Source organism: Metarhizium brunneum, chromosome 2, assembly GCF_013426205.1.
Source record: "Metarhizium brunneum chromosome 2, complete sequence".
Classification (NCBI taxonomy): domain Eukaryota; kingdom Fungi; phylum Ascomycota; class Sordariomycetes; order Hypocreales; family Clavicipitaceae; genus Metarhizium; species Metarhizium brunneum.
The window spans coordinates 5,490,668-5,509,819 of record NC_089423.1 but is presented as its reverse complement, the minus strand read 5'-3'; the positions used below and the strand labels follow the sequence as shown (position 1 = coordinate 5,509,819).

General features: G+C 52.1%; 6 protein-coding genes across 6 annotated transcripts; 2 read left to right on the top strand and 4 right to left on the bottom strand.

The window, feature by feature from the left end:
- Window positions 1-973: 973 nt before the first annotated feature.
- Window positions 974-3,055, bottom strand: G6M90_00g046150 (uncharacterized protein; the record flags this gene model as incomplete). Its single annotated transcript, XM_014689257.1, has 1 exon — window positions 974-3,055. One exon carries the CDS (start codon window positions 3,053-3,055, stop codon window positions 974-976), a length of 2,082 nt encoding a protein of 693 aa, XP_014544743.1.
- Window positions 3,056-4,780: 1,725 nt separating this feature from the next.
- On the bottom strand, window positions 4,781-6,276 carry G6M90_00g046140 (uncharacterized protein; the record flags this gene model as incomplete). The annotated part of the gene is made up of 5 exons (XM_014689256.1): window positions 4,781-5,165; window positions 5,232-5,321; window positions 5,461-5,578; window positions 5,650-6,025; window positions 6,106-6,276. 5 exons carry the CDS (start codon window positions 6,274-6,276, stop codon window positions 4,781-4,783), a joined length of 1,140 nt encoding a protein of 379 aa, XP_014544742.1.
- A 4,165-nt stretch (window positions 6,277-10,441) lies between these two features.
- Window positions 10,442-12,310, top strand: G6M90_00g046130 (uncharacterized protein; the record flags this gene model as incomplete). Its single annotated transcript, XM_066130407.1, has 5 exons — window positions 10,442-10,744; window positions 10,801-11,053; window positions 11,117-11,235; window positions 11,306-12,076; window positions 12,209-12,310. 5 exons carry the CDS (start codon window positions 10,442-10,444, stop codon window positions 12,308-12,310), a joined length of 1,548 nt encoding a protein of 515 aa, XP_065986332.1.
- A 1,757-nt stretch (window positions 12,311-14,067) lies between these two features.
- On the top strand, window positions 14,068-15,960 carry G6M90_00g046120 (uncharacterized protein; the record flags this gene model as incomplete). The annotated part of the gene is made up of 3 exons (XM_066130406.1): window positions 14,068-14,552; window positions 14,631-14,987; window positions 15,042-15,960. 3 exons carry the CDS (start codon window positions 14,068-14,070, stop codon window positions 15,958-15,960), a joined length of 1,761 nt encoding a protein of 586 aa, XP_065986574.1.
- Window positions 15,961-16,148: 188 nt separating this feature from the next.
- G6M90_00g046110 (uncharacterized protein) lies at window positions 16,149-16,499 on the bottom strand (the record flags this gene model as incomplete). Its single annotated transcript, XM_014689253.1, has 1 exon — window positions 16,149-16,499. The coding sequence occupies one exon, from the start codon at window positions 16,497-16,499 to the stop codon at window positions 16,149-16,151; it is 351 nt and encodes a 116-aa protein (XP_014544739.1).
- A 678-nt stretch (window positions 16,500-17,177) lies between these two features.
- On the bottom strand, window positions 17,178-18,764 carry MIR1_2 (Mitochondrial phosphate carrier protein; the record flags this gene model as incomplete). The annotated part of the gene is made up of 5 exons (XM_014689252.2): window positions 17,178-17,213; window positions 17,282-17,627; window positions 17,705-18,124; window positions 18,246-18,467; window positions 18,535-18,764. 5 exons carry the CDS (start codon window positions 18,762-18,764, stop codon window positions 17,178-17,180), a joined length of 1,254 nt encoding a protein of 417 aa, XP_014544738.2.
- Between the last annotated feature and the right edge of the window lie 388 nt (window positions 18,765-19,152).

The following is a 19,152-nucleotide window of genomic DNA, read 5'->3' as shown; positions in this document are numbered from 1 at the left end:
ACGGGACTATTACAGACGATGTGTTGCATTATGGCATTGCTTGGCGTTTCTGGGTGTTTGTTATATGGGCGACTGTTTGCATGGGATATAGGTTGATGGTCTTGTACGGGATATACGATGAAGCTCATACACAATATGAAGATGGAGATGCACAAACAAATGTCTTTCGTACGGGTCTAGATTTCGTCACTTGTAGGCGACTGAACCACCCTCTACCGTGAAATAACTTCTCCGGCGTGCCCATTTCACAATCCCGCCTTGATCCATGACCACAACAAGATTGGAATCTAAACTCTTGCCAGGACGATGCGCCAACTATCTTAGTGCAGTCGACGAGATGGCGGTTAGGGGTGAGACGAAATCGGCGAGTACCAGGGATACATCCCAAAGGGGTCATGACTCTTCCTCGAGGCGAAAAGCCAAAGTCAATGTCTCCGGATGCAAGTCAGCGAGGACCGGCAAGTTTACGTGAAATACCTTCAGTTCCACCACAAACACCTACTGTATGCCATGGTCCGTCAGCCATTTCCCACGAGAGAACGTCGGGTTGAGTGGGTGTTTTTATGCTGCGCGATGAGTATATCCGAAAACAAGTACTCCGCGGCCGCATCAAAAACCTTACGTCCTTTATAACTCGAGCAGACAGGCAAAATAGCCCCGATAAAAGAAGTTCATTACAAGGCCGTCACATTAAAGTTGTTAGAAAATTGTCAAATTACAAAAGATTATTCCCACAGGTATTGTGTCGACCCGAGTCCAACAAATGTCTAAACCATAATCTAGGACCTTGCCCAACTCTAGTCTCCTTTCCTATGCCATTTGTTTTTGAACATGAAATTCCTCGTGATACTCTCATCATAGTAGTGTACTTTTCCGCGCCGCTGTTTTTTCGTGGCATCATTGATCATATTTCTCGTGTGCTCAAGGAGGGGGGAGGAAGGGCTGTGTTAAAAAGGCGACAAAACAAGACAGCTTAAATGTCCACACCAGCGGCAATGAGCTTGGCGACCAGCTCGGCATCTCCCCACTGAGCGGTAATGTCCGCCAGTGTCATTGGCAGGTTCGCGGTCCCGAGCTTGGTGTCGACTAGTTCCTCGTCTAGCAGCGTCTTGGCCGCCGCCGCAGTTGGCTTGTGCCGGCCACCTCGGTCGAGAATCGCAAAGCACAAGAGTGCTTCGGCTAGCGGTGTGCGGCCAGCGTTGCTAACGACGTTGATGTTGGCGGACTTGTCTGGGTCATTCTCGCAGAGCCAAGAGAGGATCGCGGCGTCGTTCGTGGCAGCTGCGAGGTGCCAAATGTTCTGGCCGTCGTTATTCTTGGCCGTAGTCGTGACCTTGTACTGCTTTACGAGGACTTCCAAGGTTGCCGGGTGCTCGATGACCATCAGGGGAGTTCGGCCCTGCGAATCCACGGCGGTAAAATCAGCGTAGGCGAGGTAGAGTTCGTCCAGCACGACGTGGTTCATGCCACTGACGGCCAAATGCAAAATGGTGCCTTCTTCATCGCCATCCTCGCGAGCAAGAAGATTCGGATCGAAGCGTCTGTCCTTGACCAGTCGCTCAAGGTAGACGGCCTTCTCGCCGATGACGGCGTGAGCGTCAATTACGCACTGCCGCACCACAGACTCAAAGTCGCCGTCGCTGATAAACGGTAGCGAAACATTCTCCTCCGTGTCGAATTCCAGGTCTTGTAGGTACATAAACTCCCAAATAGCGCCGCAAACCTCATCGCCCTCCCACGGCAAACTGTCACCAGCGTTGACCATGGCCTGGTCAAAGGCTGCAGTTGCAAGCCTGGCCATCATGAAGGGTTTTGAGCCAGCCTTGTCTTCAAATATGGAGGAGCTAATCAGCATAAGGGTGAAGTCCTCTTGAAGGGGGTGGGTTGTGTCTACGGCCTTGGTGAAGACGTCGGGGTCTTCGAGGATAGTGGCCGCCACAAATGCGATATGAGCCAGTGGAATCGGGCTCTCCATGTTTGGCATACAGATGCTGGCGTTTCCCGAAGCGCCGCTTGACAATAGTTCTTTGATGAGAGCTGCATCCGCAGGCTCCATTTCAACAATCAAGGAGCCCCAGGACGATGGCTCGCATCCAAATAGCATCACACGAGGCCCGACCAAAGCGCAGTATAACGGGGTCCCGAAACGGCCAGTCATATTGACGAGGTTGGTGTCCTGGAGATTAGACAGGAGATCCGTGACAACGCCAGTCAGCCCCATCATGGAAGCATAATGTAGAGGAGTGACTTTGCCCAAGGATACATCATTCACCAACGCGACGACGGGCTGAGCTGTAGGCGCATCAAAGTCATAGACGCAAGGCCACGAAGATCTGGCGAACTCGACAGCCCACTGTATGAAATTATTGGTAGCCGGAATAGCAAAAAGCTGCTTCACAGAAGCCCTGATGGGCTCCCAGTTGGTCCTCGCAAACTTGACCCATCCCGTCACGGCACGTTGGTACCCGGGGTCAAACTCTCGACGGGCCCGAACCAAGCCACGCTCGGAAGCCCACTCGAGCATAGTACGATCATAGTGCCTAGAGTTTAGCACGTCTAGCCATTTCTCCAGAGAAGGAACAAGATCTTCCACGGTGGGAGCTGTCGAGGTTGAGGGCGGGGTGGGACGTCCCTCTAGGAGGGTTTGGTGAAGGGTGGCCAGGTCGTAGGCCGCAAAGGTCGCGATTTGTGAAACTAGGTCTCTATAAAACCTCACATTCACCGTCATCGTGACCAATCCATCGTCCGGGGCCGTGGCCGAGTTATCCGCAATGTCCTTGACCACATGCGCGATGCCGGCCAAAATGGCATAGTCGAACGGGCCGCTGACAGGTTCCTGGTCTGGTGCCTGCAAGTTGAGAGACAGACAGAAGATGCAGTTCAAGAGGCCACACAGGAATTGCAGCTCAGAAAGCAGTGCTCTGAGTCGTTCTCGGCGGGTGCCAGCGGTAGATATTCGAACAAGGCTCACTTCTGTATGCACAGAGGCGACTCCCTTCCAAGCGGCCTCAAGAGCGGCTTGAAGAGGTCCAGGCCCCTTGGCCCGAGGAGCCATGAATCCGACTGCAGCAGGATCGCCTCGCTCAAAGTGGTCAAGTTCTCGGGACGCGTGGGCCCAGGGAGTATTGCATTGCAACTAGAAATGGCCAACCCCCCCCTCTGTTTGCTTCGAGATACCTGACGTGGCTATCCGTGGTGAGTTTTCTGGCGGCGGTGGCGGTGTGGTTGTTTGTGAGTTGACAAATTGTGATTACGGTACACCATGGTTGGAACCATGATCCCTAGTAGCGATATTTGGGCTTTTGCGATATTTCACGCCCGACTTGCGGTGTTCCCTGGCAAATCGCTAATAGTTGCGATATTGCAGGGAAGTGAATGATTCAGTAATATATATCGCTATATAAGCTTGAGGCTAGATGACGCCCTGTAAGCCCCATGTGCCCTCAAGCTATAACCCTCCTGTAGCCCTCTGCAAGACCCCTCGGTCGACTGGGCCCGGCCTTGGTTAAACGCTGGTTAAGCCACGGCTAAATATGAACAGAGGTACTAACGTTTATACATATAGTTTAGTGGCAATACTGTTGGTCGTGTTGTAAGGATAGTCACCTTTCAACTATATGGCTAGGTCTGTCTGGCGTATCGTTATCGTTATAGACGTCCATGTCGTTTACTGCATTTCCAAGATTCCAAGGTTGTTACTGCCAGAACAGTACCAAGTACACAGTGTGAACATAAGTACATTTTCACGCCTCATTGTGCTTTCTCAAAATCCAAGTGTCACAAGTCCCCTCGACACCCCATTGCATCAGATCTTGGCTCCGAAAATCAAGCTCCTCGAGCCGATACTTCTTTTAAAGATTGCACGCACTGCCTCCCATAGTCACCAGGTACAAGCCAATGCCGAGTTTGTTTCCTCTTTGATACCAGACTGGACGAGCATGCTGCCTATCCCCTGCCGCTGATGGCCCGAACGTACACCCACGTACTTCGTAATCCAGCTCTATTGGCCAGAGTCATTCGCAGCTGTACTTGTACTGCCGAAGAATATACACTCACTCATGTATGGCGTCTTGGGCGTATGTTTTGTCATTCACGCGGTAACCAGCGCATCAGGGTCATCGACTTCCAGCGAATCAACCATAGCTCTGCGTCAAAAGCTGCTTCGAAGCGAGTCTTGTCTTCGTCACTGGCGTCAGGAGACTGAGCCTCCAACCAGTTCTATAGACTTGTCGATGATGGACTAGATGAGACTGATATTTCCCGTGGGCCATCGGGCAGGAGCAACAAACAGACACATTTAAATAACATAGCCATTTCAATGGCAATCGCGGAAGATAGTTCTAGACACAGGCCCTTGATTCTCTCCCCAGCTTCCGGCTAATGGCAGGCTCGTCAGCAATGCGGAGTTGTAAACCAACAATCCAGTCCGGCGACACTAACATTGTGCTCCCTGACGATCCATGTCGCCGTCGAACTTTTGTCATTCGCCTACAGGAAAAGGGACGTAAAGTGGTCCGGGACGCCATGCAAAGTCGGCTCCCAGAGTTCATCAAAATACCTAACCGAAATCAACTCAATTCTTGTCTAGATCGCTAAACATCTCTAGCGTTTTAGGTGCAATGCTTGCTCTTCCAGCTATATAAAAGCAGCACAATCACAGGGCAAGCCCAGCCTTTGAGCTTCGGCAGGTATATAAAATACACAGCTGTGTATCTCGTCCGCATTCGAAATACATGTAGGTATTAATCGCGCAATATCGAGAATCGAAGTGACAGAAGATTCATGGTTGATCGTAAATGACGTCAACCTCTATTGTCTTCTTAATGTGATGCGGTGAATCGTTGGACTGCGTCCTACAAGCTCCTCGACTTAGACGGTGAGCAACCTCAATGTTTTCGCCTTCTTCAGGGGCTCGTTTGAGGATGCTCCGCTCGCTTTGGTCGTCTGCCTCTTGATGAATCTCGGTTCCGACTGTAGTACTCCAGTGCCCTCGTCTGGCTTTTGGAGCAAACATGTTGAAATTGGTAAAGGTGATGAGCTCGCTGCTGTCATTGGACGGCTCTTCCTTCTTGGCTGAAGACCCGGGGAATATCTTCTTGAGCAATGGCCGCAAGGTTGGAACACAGGCGCCTAGCAGAATTACGCCGTTCTCTACTCCAGCCCATCTACAGGGCAGTTAGCAAGCGAACAGACGCCAATCATGTCATGTGCGCGCCGGGACGGCGACATACCCCAGAAGCGACGCAAGGGAGTAAGTGATGTCCTTGCCATCAGTGTTTGCGACAAGATACTGGATCTTGATGATCGCAATGGAACCGGCACTGGGAAGAAGTTGGTTAGTTTGCATCTGCAATATCCCGGCGTATACTTGAGGGGCGCATGAGGGCATCTTGCGACGGAACCCCGATTCTGCATCTATCTGAGATGGAAGAACGTGGCGTGGCATAAGGAACAACGTACAAAATGCCGAGGCTCATAGCCACGGCAACTCCAAACTTTTCCCGCTTCTTCATCTGGAGTTTCCAGAGGATTACCCATGGCAGCAAAGCGAGAATAAAGTCGGTTGCGGCCGAATATGCTACGAGAACGAGAAACATTAGTGGGAACAGCGAGGAAGAAGGCAAGTTTTCATATGCAAATGACACTTACAACCTATGAATAGAGACAGGTCGTCAAACGCCTTGGCTGACCAACAGTTGGAAGGAATACTGGGATTCCAAAGGTGTCGAGGGTCCTCGCAGCGAGTAAAGACAAAAATGGAAATCAGCATGTGCAAAATGTTCATGGAAATGATGATGAACCAAAGTAACACCATGACCCAGTGCTGTGCTGCCACCCGGATCAAAGTCAAGGCAAAGCTGGTTTTCCCAAAGGCACACGACATGATGACCAGCGGCTGCGACACAAAGCTTAGCAGCGCAACATCCATTGCATCCTTTGGGCTTTGGGCAACATATTCAAGATGCCGGCCCAGCCCCTTATCTGCGGCTACGGTAAGGACGGCAGCATACGCAATTAAGAGAATCTTTGGAGGAAACCGTCAGGAGAATGCCTTTCTGAGGGGTCAAAAGTTGAATTGGTTGAATAAAAAGAGGCTCGACATACCACGGCCGCCACCATGAAAGAGTCATCAACGCCAAATACTCTCCTTAGACATATCCGCGTGTAGCAGCGCATGAGGACAAACAAGGTCGGCAGCCCAGCAGCAACCCAAACGATTACCTTTAGGATTCCGGACTTGCTTTGTGCTAGGTAGTCCGCGTCCGCCGCTGGCATCTCTGCTCTTTGAGCCATCATCGACGCCATTATTTGGCTGTACAGAGTCACTGTGTCGGTAGGTCGGCCAAGCCATCAAGGCATGGTTTGAAGATGCCAACCCGACTCTATCTATAAGCGATATTGGGGCCCCATCTCTAGAAGCCATGCCTTCTCTTGGGTTACACAGGAAAATCTACCGGCCCTTGATACATGGACAAGCTCGCATTTGCAAATTGGACCAAGGCATGCAACTACTAGTACTCCGTACCTCGTAGCCAACTTCTGCCGTGCACCAAGGCCCTCCGCGCAGATCAACGGCCCATATTTGCTTGCCCCTGGTTACACTGTTACACAGCACCCCGAGGCGGGAGCAGAGAGACGCTCGGGAGGGAAAAGACGGCGCCGCCGTTCCAGACGGAAGAGTCCACCTGCAGGGTAGTATTGTATATCACTACTCGTACTCCGTGCGAAAAAGTAGTCTCTGCTTCACCAGGGAGACTCGGCTGTTCCAGGTGCTATACACAGTTGTACTCTGCATTGTTGGGGATGGGCTTCGGAGGCGATTTCGTCGACGGTGGCACGTCCACAACATGACATGTGCAAGTTGGCATAGTAGACAGGTCATTTTCCACCCCCGTTGTCAAAGACATGCCGGACCCTGGGATTGGAGCTGCCTCGACAGCTAATCAGCAAGGGGAGGACAAGGTTGCCTCGGAAGATTCGTATGTAAATTGCTTTTGACAGCGGAACCTCATCCGGCAACCAGATGCCACTCTTGGGCCTCCACCATATCCACCGCGCTGGATCTTGACTCTTGGCTGGGCAGGGTCTGCGCTGAGCTGAGCCTTGGGCGCTGATTTCCATTCCATCTCGATGCATGCAATATCCAATCCATGGCTCTGGATTGTGGGCGGGAAAGCCCTCTACCCTGCCCACTTTCTGAGCAAGCACGGAAGTGGTTGCGAACGAGGAGAAAGAAAAAAGTTGGACATGTCTTCGCGACTCGTTGATTGGTCTGAGGATTCGTCGTTGGTTTTGCGGGCATCCTGAGGATTCTCGAATCTTGACCACAGTCATGAGCCAGCCGGGGTAGACGGTGGCACCCAGTCCTGAATTTCGAATTACACGGGCAACACCGTGGGAGCAAGGACATGTTTGACCCAGTGAGGTCTTTGCATAACTCGAGCTACATCATGAGATACGGGGACATGTTAGCATGTAACTACTTGGCCGTGGGCAACTTCAAGACTGTACGGAGTACATGGAGTCGAGCGCACAACTACGCGCGCACGGTCGCCCGCTGTCAGTGTCTCTGCCCGAGATCCCAACCCGTGTCTAGGAGTAACTACTACTAGTACTACGTATTACCAGATTTCCGAACGCCATCACGGCCATCAAGTGGGACTTGGAGACGGGAGTCAACTAGCCACAGAGCGGTGTTGGCACGTGGCGGCGCCGACTGGGTCATCGGAATCAGCATCCGTGTACGGAGGAGGTGTACAGTGTACACTAGCTTCCGCTTGATCACGCTGCTGTATGATTGTATACTAGCTTACGATGCTGTTCAAGAGGTATAGTTGAGATGTGGCATGTGAACCCTGAGCACCAATCTACGGAGTAGCAACTCAGTGTGCCACAACGTCTCTTCTGTCACAAGTGCACCAAACCAATGTCTCACCAGGCCCCGATATAGACCGGCAAGAGCAGAGCAGTGTACGGAGTACGGAGTGAGTCCTCGTGTTGATCGCCCCTCTTTGTCAACTCCATCCGCGTTGCCGTGATCTAGGTACAAGCCGGGTGAGCCTTGACCGCTCAACGCTAACAAGTTCTTTTCAGTGGCTCAAATGTTAAACGGCTGAGGCGGCTCTAGTTCCCGTCGAATAGTTTGGCGGAACTTCACTTTTCACACAGGCGACAGCATGGCTAGCAAGGGTTGTCCTGGGCCGGGTGAGCCGTCCCGCCCCCCCCACCACAATCCTTGTGTCAATAGTGTTGCTGATCAATTTGATAGTGATAGTTCAAGGCCAAATGGATTGTATCCTGAGAATTGAAAATGGAGCAAAATACGACTGCTCGTAGCAGTCTGTTGTTGCGACCCAAGACAAGTACCCTGTCCATACTATGAACCGGCAAAGTTGGAACAAGTCACCCAGCAGCAGTCATTCCGTCTGATAAATCTTACCCAATACAGTTGCGCTTAATCTCCCATGCTCCCACATCATCTGGCAGAATGTCTGCAGAGCGCACCAGAGTGACTGCCCTCCTAACCGCTGTGCTGGGATCAACATGGACCTCAGTACAGCACTGAACTTGATAACTGCGACACAGAGTTTGACGAGGATGAGATTACCGCTCCATCTGTCGAGAAGAAGCTGATCCAAAACGAGAAGCTCACTGGGGCGGGTCATAAAATCCGAGAAAATTATCTAGCCGCGAGAGAACCCGCACGCTATAGCCGCACAAACATGTTCTCGTCAGACCTACATCCTCCACGATAAGTCTTGGTTTAGCAAAGACAATGTTGCAGAGTGCTGGGCTTGCAAGCTAGGGTGTGCCTCAAATGGGTAATACTGTTCCAGGAGGGCTGGTTCCCGGGTATACAACAGCCCACCACTGCCATGTTCAAGCTTGTTCATGGATCTCCGACTCTCAGCAAGTTTACACTCAACATAATACGAAACTAATCTACCGGATAGCTCATAATGGGATCGACAAAGGCATGTCGCCTGTGATGTATTATCAGTTCTAGATCTATAGTTGCCAACGCACTCAGGTAAGACAGTTCGGAAGTCGGGGAGCTCTTGGATCTGGCCGGACATTTGCTCCCAGAGTTGGATAGTATTTTTTATGGCTCACCGTTTGGTGGCAATTGCTCAGCCGCCTCTCCTCTGTCTCCAGGCGTCCACGGCTGAAGATCACTTGTCACCCAGGCAGTTTTTCTCTACAGGCCAGAGCATCAAGAAAGGTACCAGGGCTGTTGAGGCTGCTTTCAAAACGCCCCAAGAATTCATTTATATCTAGTTTCATCCACTGAGGCAACCATTACAGCGAGCTGAGATGGCGCCAATCAGCCTAACCTTCCATGAGGTCGACTCAAAGGGCTGTCTAGTAATGCGGCACCTCGATGCTGAACGGCACCTTTAAAAGTTGTAGGGTGGACATCTCCTCCGATGGTTGGTTGCTCCGCGAATCTTCAATGTTTGCAAGGCCGGACGTCATTGCCAGATTGCGAATTCATCACACTTGATGATATCCCAAGGAATCTTCCAGCGGTTAGCTAATCACTCTTAGGAAAGCTAGAAGACGACATTTGCTGCAATCTTTGACCAGGACCATTCCATATTAGAGACGACGGATCAGCCATACAATAGAGGATAACCTGTCATGTGTAGCTCGGAAGGCTGTCATATTATAAATAAGTCATGTCAGCCCAGTTTATTGGTTCAATGTTTCTTAAGTCGGACCGACCTGCGGGGCATTTCTCTTTGCCCTTTATGTGTACGGAGTAGTCAATACACAATTGACCGACGTCAGACAACAGCCGTGGCACACCAAAAGCAAGCTGAGTTTGTACACGGACTTTGAGCAAACCATCAGCTTGAGCCTGGCTCAGCGACGAGGCCGGGGCAGCTGAAAGACCTCTGCTATTGTTTGACTTGAGCCTGGAAAGTCAATATTTCCTTACTAGCCACAGGTCAGAAAAGAATGAGCGCAACTTATACTCCGGAGTCCGCAGCCTTCGGAATGTTTCCTTATCCCAAATCAGCGCCCGAGGAATACCGGCCAGCATAGAGACAGCTTCTATCAATAAATCCCGTCGGTTCTGCAGTGCTCTCTAGCAGGCCCGAGACCTGTTGAAACCAACAGACGGGTTGCAATGTTGGTGTTACGCGCCGCAATTAGTCAATCAGGTCAGAATGTCTCCAACAGGGTGGGCAACCCCTCCAAAGTGCGAGTAGGGAAAAGCGGTTTCCCAGATTCACATGGCTGCAAGACCTGTCATATCGGAAAGTGGGTAAGGTATAATGCTTTGTTCGGACAGTTTGTGTCCTTCCCCGCCGCCTCGTTGTTTGAGTCAACCTGATCAGACAGGATCATGCAAATCCAGGACACCTTGGCCTCCTATTACACGCGTAGTCTAAATGCAGGACGGAGAACCAGTGTGGCCGTACATTCATCCGCAATGTCGATTCCGACCAATATCATGCTTCAACTCGTTTCTATACTCTTGCTCTATGTCATTGGTAAACTGATCTGGCGGGCTTTCTTCTCGCCTCTTGGAACATTCCCGGGTCCATTCGCGTCCAAATTCACCGACACATGGAGGGCTTTCCTAACAACCCGCGGTAATGTGGACGCGGTTACCCGAGGATGGCATCGGAAATGGGGCCAGGCCGTTCGGATTGGACCCAATACGATTAGTTTAAGTGATACCAAGTTGATCAAAGAGGTGTATGCCAGCACAACTAAGAACGCATGGAAAAAGGTCAGAATAAAAAAAAGAAAAAAAGAAACAAACCATGAGCTTACTGTTGTGGCTAGAGCAAAATGTACAGTGTCAACGATGTGGTTGTCGACGGCCAGAGAATCTCCAACATCTTCAACACACACGATGAGGAGTTTCACAGAACATATGCCCGCCCAATTGCCGGGTTTTGGACCTTGACCAAGATCCTCGAGCTTGAGCCGCTGATGGACGAAACCATTCGGAAGCTTGTCCATAAACTCGGGAACAAGTTCGCCGAAGACCCTAACCCGGATACGGTCTGCATGATGGAGGATTGGCTTACATATTGTGAGAATAGCCCAAACTTGAGGGTGTCGTGGTATTTCACAAGATGCTGACTTGGCTTATCAGTTGCTTGGGATTTTGCCGCCAATGTGACCTTCGGGGAGCACTACGGCTTCATCGAGGAAGAAAGAGATGTCCAAGGCATGATTAAGGAATCGACAGACGGCCTTCGCTACTTTGCGCCGGTAAGTAAGATGCCGGAAAATACAAGTGTTGTTCGACAGTATAGCTCATTGATTCACTGCAACGGGGTAGGTGTCTCAAGCGCCTTGGCTCGATAACTGGCTCGACAAGAATCCCTTCTACCGAATCGGTCCAAAGCCATTAGTCAACGGTCTACTGTACACGGTTGCCCGCCTGGCTGACTACCAAAAGAGGCTTGCTGAAGGAAGCCTGGCACGAGCCAAGGTAGACACATTTATAGACAAGTACCACGGGCTCAGAGCCGTCCATCCCGATATTGCGGACAGCAATCAACTAGTCAACTGGCTGATGCTCAACGTTTTGGCGGGAGGCGATTCGACGGCTGGAGCTCTAAGGCCTATCGTGTACCATCTTGGGAAATGCCCCGAAGCGCAAACGAGGCTGCAAAGCGAGCTGAAAACGGCCCGGCTCTCTCTGCCTGCCCAGTGGAAGGACATCCACAGGCTCCCTTATCTAGATGCCGTCATCCGGGAGGCGGCGCGTTTGAATCCAGCCGTGGGCTTGATGTTTGAGCGAGAGGTGCCCGCGGCCGGTTTCCAACTTCCAGATGGCCGCTTCATCCCGGCTGGCACAAACGTCGGCATCAACCCGGCCGTTGTGACGAGGGATGTCGGCGTTTTCGGGGAACACGTCGACCGGTTTGTCCCGGAACGCTGGCTACAAAGGCGCGATGAGGACAGCGACCAGTTCATCCGGCGTCGGCGACAAATGGAGGAAGCTGGGGATCTCATGTTCGGTGCAGGCAGCCGCGCCTGTACGGGGAAGCATTTCGCCAAGGTGGAAATGTACAAGCTCATGGCCACGTTGTACAGCATGTTCCATGTAAGTGTTACCCGCGACATGTCTCGCTGTGCTGCTACCCGAGCACGCACGCATGCATGTACAATACTTGTTGCCTTCTACTGTGACTGCAAAGATGAACGAGGCTTGCTAATCCGGTCTGAAAACCAAAAGATCCGGCTGCCCGACCCGAATCACGAGTGGAACTATTGCAATGCATGGTTCATGTACCACAGTAATATCCCAATGCGAATCACGCGACTAGAGCACGACTAGAGAGATGTATGTAGATGAACAATTTCGTCAACTGTATCTTGGATGGCAGCTGTCTCCACGAGAGTCCTTGGGTGAACCTTGTATGAGGTATCGGGGTCCATGGTCTGAGGCTTCGGCATGGGAGACTGTATAACCTACCAACAGCGGACTGAGGAGAGATGGCAAAACGGCATGTAATACCTCGACAGAGACGACGCCCAAGACTGGATATAGTATCAAATTCCCTTCGCCGACATGTTCTCAATTCCGGGATGGATTTGTCGAGTTACGCAGAGACCCATGTGCTTGTCTAGTTAGTTGTCACCAACCATCCCCCCTTAAGCTCCTTGAGAGCAATGTCCGTATCACAAAGAGAAACCGACTCTTTAGCCAGCACGCCTCTTATGGCTACTCCGCAAACTGCGTGCTCGAAACACCCTCAGCCAACGGCGACAGGTGGAGCAAGACGTGTCTGCGCCGAGGGAGCCGCCGTCGGATCCGCGGACGGCACAGATTTGCCGCGAAAGGCGTTGAATGGGAGGTTCCATGATTCGTCGATCTAGTCAGGTTCATGGGAACGCCAGCCCAGCCACTTACAGCGGGTTGTATTCTGCAACGCTTGATCTCCGTGGAGGTCGGAACATTGAAACCAACACTAGAGGCTAGGCAATGACGCAGCTGAGTTGCCGCAAGCATTTGTCGTTGCACTTGCCCTTTTAAACATGTATAAAGGCGCAACTGTATTTTATTAGCCAAGCTTCCCTCTTTATGCCACATGGTACCATGGTACTGGCGGATCGGGTTCCTCCGTGTGTGAGCGGAGCACTTGGGCTGGTATGACCGAGAGCGGCTGGATTACCCTCTGAAGGCAATTACTGTACAATTCCATCTAGAAGCCGTTGGAATACTCACGAGTCACCTCCCGAGGCTCTGTCCCGCGAGAGTTGCGCGGCGCCTCTGTCGAAGCGCCGTCGCTTTTACAACAGCAGTAGGTAGGAAAAAATTGATCAGAGGTCTGAGTTCTACTTTGCAATTACCTTTTCAGACTAGCCTTCAATGTTGGTAGTCACGCCTTCCAAACCCCTCTAGGGCCTGGGTGGCTACTGCCAACTCACGAGCCCTCCATGTCAACTGGTCCCTAAACTCCCTCGGATTACTGTCGCGTCATTGCTACAAATCCGCCAGCAATAGAACGGACATTTCAGCAGCATCGCCTTTTTTTTTTTTTTTTCGCGTGATACTTCACTCTGCCCCTGTGGATCGAGGCTTTTCCGAGTGCGGAAAGTCAGGGCGATTGTCATGACTCTGGTGTTGCAATTAAGCTTCTCCACCAAGACTACTCAACAATGGCGAATTTTCGTCCCCTTCGCCGCCACTCAACGGCCTATCCGCAACTGAAAACAGGTCCATCTGAGCGTACCGAGTTATCCGAGTGGCCTCTCTAGCCCAAAAGCGCCATGTCGGGAACCTTTGCTCAGTCGTGGACGCCGATCTTGTTCCGATGCCACTTATCGTGATCAACGTACGGCGTGTTATAGATAACGGTCGTGGGGGTAGAGGCAGCAGCGTTACATTCATCACGGGACATTTCGTCATGTAGGATTTCCTTTTAATCTAGCCCACGCCCTGCTCGTGTTTCTGACCGCCCATGTGCAAGTCTTCTAGATCCCCAGAATCCCTGTGTTGAGGTCCAACATCCGAGACGAGGGCTCTCCCCAGGACCCTGCCAGCCCAATTGAGAGGAGCGTATAGACTCGTGCTGCCCAGATCCAGAGACAATGTCCGTGCCGCCGGGCTTGATCAGCGCCGAGGGCGACCCTCGTCTGTCTGTCGCCGAAAAACCGCCCCAGGATGTCGTTCATCAGCCCATCCACGGCAACGATTCGACCATCACCTTTGAAGAGTTCATGTACTGGGCGGAACGAACCCGTGCCGACGAAGCCCTCACCAACAAAGCCTTGCTTGACAAGCGCGGGCCCCGGACTGTCAAGAACACGCTTCGGAGTCGCTTCTCCAAGGGCCACCAGACTGACCCTGCCACGTCGGTAGCCGATGTATACTCCAGCGACGAGGAAATCATCACGGGCATCTCCGAAAGGGAATGGAAGCAAGCCAGCCGGGCCATCCGCACGGCTTCCTGGGGATCCATCTTCTACCTGATCACAACAGATGTACTGGGACCCTTCTCGACTCCCTGGGCCTTTGCGCAAATGGGCTACGGTCCTGGCGTGGCGCTGTACACTGTCTTTGGCGCAATGGCCGGGTAGTAAGTTTTGTTCTTCTTCTTCCGTCTTTGCCAAGTATCCGTGAAATCAGAGTGTTGATTGATTTGGGTTGTCAGCTCGGGCTGGATTATATGGAAAGCCTTCCTCGGCCTCGATTCCGACCGCTACCCCATGCATACCTATGGCGACATCTACTTTCGTATCTTTGGGCGCATTCCCCAAATCCTTCTCAACATCATGCTTGGCCTGCAGCTGCTCCTGTCCGTGTGCAGTCTCATCCTGAGCAACGGACAGTCCATTTCGCAAATCTCGCAGGGCAACAACGGCTCGAATGGCAACGGGATATGCTTTGTAGCGTGCCTTATCATCTTCATGGCGGCCGGGTTTGTCCTGGGCCAGATTAGGACGCTGCAGCGATTCGGGTGGATTGCAAACTTTGCCGTCTGGATCAACGTTGCCATCATCTTCATTTGGTAAGTTGTCCCTCTGTTCTCGGCAGCAACCGTCAGACTAAGACAATTACCCAGCGTCGGCGTCGTCGTCCATTATCCCCCCAACTTCAAGGCAACGCAAGCTTCATTTGGCGACAACTTTGGCCCTGGTCCGATTCGCACCTTTGCAGGTACTCCTCCCGACGGCTTCGCCAGTGGCGGTACCGGCTTCGTCGCCTCTCTCAACGGTCTCAACCAGGCCGTGTATTCCTACGGCGGGTGCATGACCTTTACGGCCTTCCTCGCCGAGATGCGCCACCCCATGGACTTTTGGAAGGGTCTTTTGTGTGGCCAGGTCTTCATTTACAGCCTTTACATGTTCTTTGGCATCTTTGTCTACTCGTACCAGGGCCAGTTCGCCTTCAACCCCGTCATGCAGGGCCTCTCGTCGTACGGCTTCCAGACCGCGACCAACGTCATGAACCTCGTCACTGGCCTCATTGCCGCTGGGCTGTACGGAAACATTGGCCTCAAAGTCATTTACATCGAGGTCTTTGAGCGCCTGTTCAAGTTCCCGCCTCTGACGGTGCGCAAGGGAAAGATTATGTGGGCGGTCACCGTCCCCGTGTACTGGTCCATTGCCTTCATTGTCGCCGCTGCCATCCCGCAGTTCTCCTATATTTCGGGGCTTATTGGTGCCTTTTTCGTGCTCAGTTTTAGCTATACCTTTCCTGCGCTAATGGCACTGGGTTTCTGGATTCACAAGGATGCCATGGTTCCCGAGCAGGAGAAGTTTGATCCCCAGACCCGAACGTACAATTACGTCGATACAGGGCTTGTTCGATGGAGGAGGGGGTTTCTGAAGAGGCCGTTTTTCAACCTTTTCAACTTGGTTTACATGCTGGGCGGGCTGGCCACGACCGGTCTGGGCGTCTACTCGAGTATCGAGGGACTGATTGCGGCGTTTTCAGGGAGCAGCGTTGCGTCGAGTTTCGGGTGCAGGAGTCCGGTGTAAGATATGGGATCGGATAGGAATTAAAATCTGCGTCATAGAGTTGCGTTGCTATTGTATAGGAAATCTAGCAATTATGACCTCTTGTTACCCTCTGATATAAGTGTCCAGGCAGAGTTGGCTCTGCTGCATGATTCTGTTCCCGAGACCGAGCACAAGGTACAGGCTCTATTTCCTTGAACAAAATACAATTAGAGCACCATAACGGCGGCAGCGATTCCCAAAATGGGCGCAATGTTAACCTGTGCCGTTGGAGCCGCCGAGCCCGTCGACGTCCGGGTGCCGCTCGTGGTTGCGGCCGACCCCGACCCCGACGCAGAAGCAGCGGTCGTGTCGGTGGCAGAAGAGCCGGAACCTGAGCTCGCTCCAGTCACCTTTGTACCTGGCGTCGTGGGCAAGCTCGCGCCGCTGGGGACCGGCTCGGTAGTATGGATGACGGGCGGGAACATGTGCAGTGGCGGTTGGCCGGTTGGCAGAGGAGATGCCTGTTGGGCCGTCGCGCCAAGGGCGAAAACCAGTAGTAGTTGCTTATAGACTTTCATTTCGAAGTGAAAAAAATGTCCGACTGGTCAATTTGTGTCGAGTGTTGGCCGCGGTTGTGGTTATGCAGTTGTGCGTACATGGGTAGCAGTTGATTGTGTGGGCAACTCTCGTACGAGGAATTCTCTAGTAGTCTGGCTTTTAAATATCGTCCATCAAAAACAAAGAACCTGATGCCGTCAATATGCTTTGACGTCGAGAGAAGCCCGAGTTGGATCATGTTCACTCGGCTGGTGTGGCTCGTTCACCAACCACAGATTGGTTAAGAAGTAAGGTGAGTTTTTCTCTTTACCCATTGAGGAAGGACTTGCAGCACAGTGACGTTGGTGGTGCATGGATTACAACAGGAAATAGTCAACTCGTCGCTGGTCGAATTCGCGTAGCGTATAGTTGGAGGATGAAGTTGAAGAGCGATGTTGGGGCGGAATGTGGTTGGTTTGTTTTCCACTTTGTTTCCCCGTGTTGAACGCCTTGGCAGTTTGACAGTAGGAGCTGGACATTAGTTGCAAGGTGTATGAACTATCGCTGTGGTATATTACCTTGCTTGTAATTATTAATTCAAAGAGGTTTATATGAATCCTACCTACCGGATCTTGGCCGATACCATTCTCTCCAAAAGCATTTGTTGAGTGCCGCGTCTATTATACAACGGATCCATCTACATTTTACATCTTGAACCATCATCTCAACTCTACCCCGTCAACGGCCCCGAAAAGCTACATCCGTGCTTGTTAGTCAATTTCGAAAAAACGGCAGGTGCATCATGGGATATGTACAAACGCACCTTTTTCGTATCGCCATATATGCCAAACTGCACGGCAGTCATGCCACCAACCATGACCAAGCGGGCCTGCATGCCAGTGAAAGCACCGCGCCACCCAAGCCCAGTCGCAATACGGACCAGGCGACGAGTGACGCTCTCGCCCGCCAGTCCCTTATCCTTGTTGACCTTGCTGAGGATCGTGTCCGCCGGCTGGGAGACGACTGCGGCGGCAACACCAGCTACAAGCCCCGCGGTGAGGTTCATCCCGGTGGCGCCGGCTGTGGAAACCTTTGCCTTGTCTACGTAGGTATATGCCGTCTGTATAGCTTTCTCGTAAACCAAGAAAGTTGCCATGGTGTAAGGGATCCTATATAGAAGATGGGGTTAAACACCGCAACAGACCGGCCACATCGCCCTCATGGTGGGCTGCTCGGGTACACATACTGTTTAAGAAGGATAGGTCCAAGGCCAGAGTATAGACCTGCTAGGCCCTCCTCTCTGCCCAGCTTGATCAGTGCATTCGCAAATCCGTCCGCATAGGTAGGCTGGGACACGAGCCGGATGCGGACAGACTCGAAGGGGCAAAGAGCAATATCGCCGAAGAACTCGGCTGTTGCAGCCGACGCGAGGTATACGGCGCTTCGGTTATGAGCCGCATTCTCATATCCAAGGTGGTCGACGGCCCGGGCCTTGAAAAACTCGTATCCGCCGAACTTGCAGGCTCCTTGGAGACCGTAGCCGACAACAGTCGGACCTAGTCCGGTTGAAAAGGCGCCCAGCCCTTCATGCGACGCAATTTGCCGCGCAGATTTAAACAGACTGCTGCTGTATCTCGTCGGCTCCAGCTGGATTCGCGTTTTCACACTTTGCACATGGAATAGTTTAGCTCAAAGCCACGTTGTCGGGAGTATAAATAGGCGCCAGTATCACGCTATTGTGTCCTCGTGCAAGTATGAGAGGAGGGGATCTGTTCATCTTTGCTTACACGTCGACAGGAGTCAGAACGGCATGAGTGAATGCGCAGCAGAATGAGCCGGCCAGGGCGTATCGGGCGTACAAAGAGGCGCCCGCGATCTTTTCGGTCGCCTCGGCGCCAACAAGCGAATTTCCTTTGGCGGCTACGATCCGATCTCTGGTGGCGCGTATCGCTTCGCCAGGACTTGGGGCGTGCTCGGCGATGAGATGGAAACTGTTCAACACCATGAGCCTGTGCACCAGATGTAGGAGTAAAGGTCGAGATGATCTTTTACAGGGGTCATCAGAGCCACCACCACCTTCTTGAGCTTTGACTTTTCAAATCGTTCCAGTTATCCAGGAATGTCTTTCGCTGCTGCTCGCTCAGGCTCGTCCCTACGGCGTCGAGGACCTTCAGATGCTCTCTCTTGAGGTCGGCAAATCCGGTATCCAGCTCCTTGTGCCACGGGTACAGCACAAACACCTGGAAACCAAGTGCCGAGCTGGCTACTAGGAAGTTGGTCGCGGAAACGGCGCGCGTGAATATCATTGCGTGATCTGGGGCCCTTGTTGAGAGCTAGGTGAGTTGACGCCGGGCGATATGGATTGTTGTATGCGGAGTACAGGAACGAGTTTCTCCCCGGGTTTCTGATGCAATGCCTGTTGTGTCCTCAATCAAGGCGGACGAGATATAACTACTTAAGTACGGAGTAGCGTATGGATTATGTTGTACCTGGATGCTGCAGAAAAGGACGAAAACAGGCTTAATAGAGGAACAAAGTCCATGTACCGAGTAGGCGGTGTGGAAAGTTTAACCAATATGCCCCTGGATGAGAATCAGGCCATTTTCGGGAGTTTCCGGATTGCACCCATCACGCATGTGAATATTGATCTTTAGTGTCCCAAGGAGAAAGAGTCTTTGCAGGATGCAAGCCACG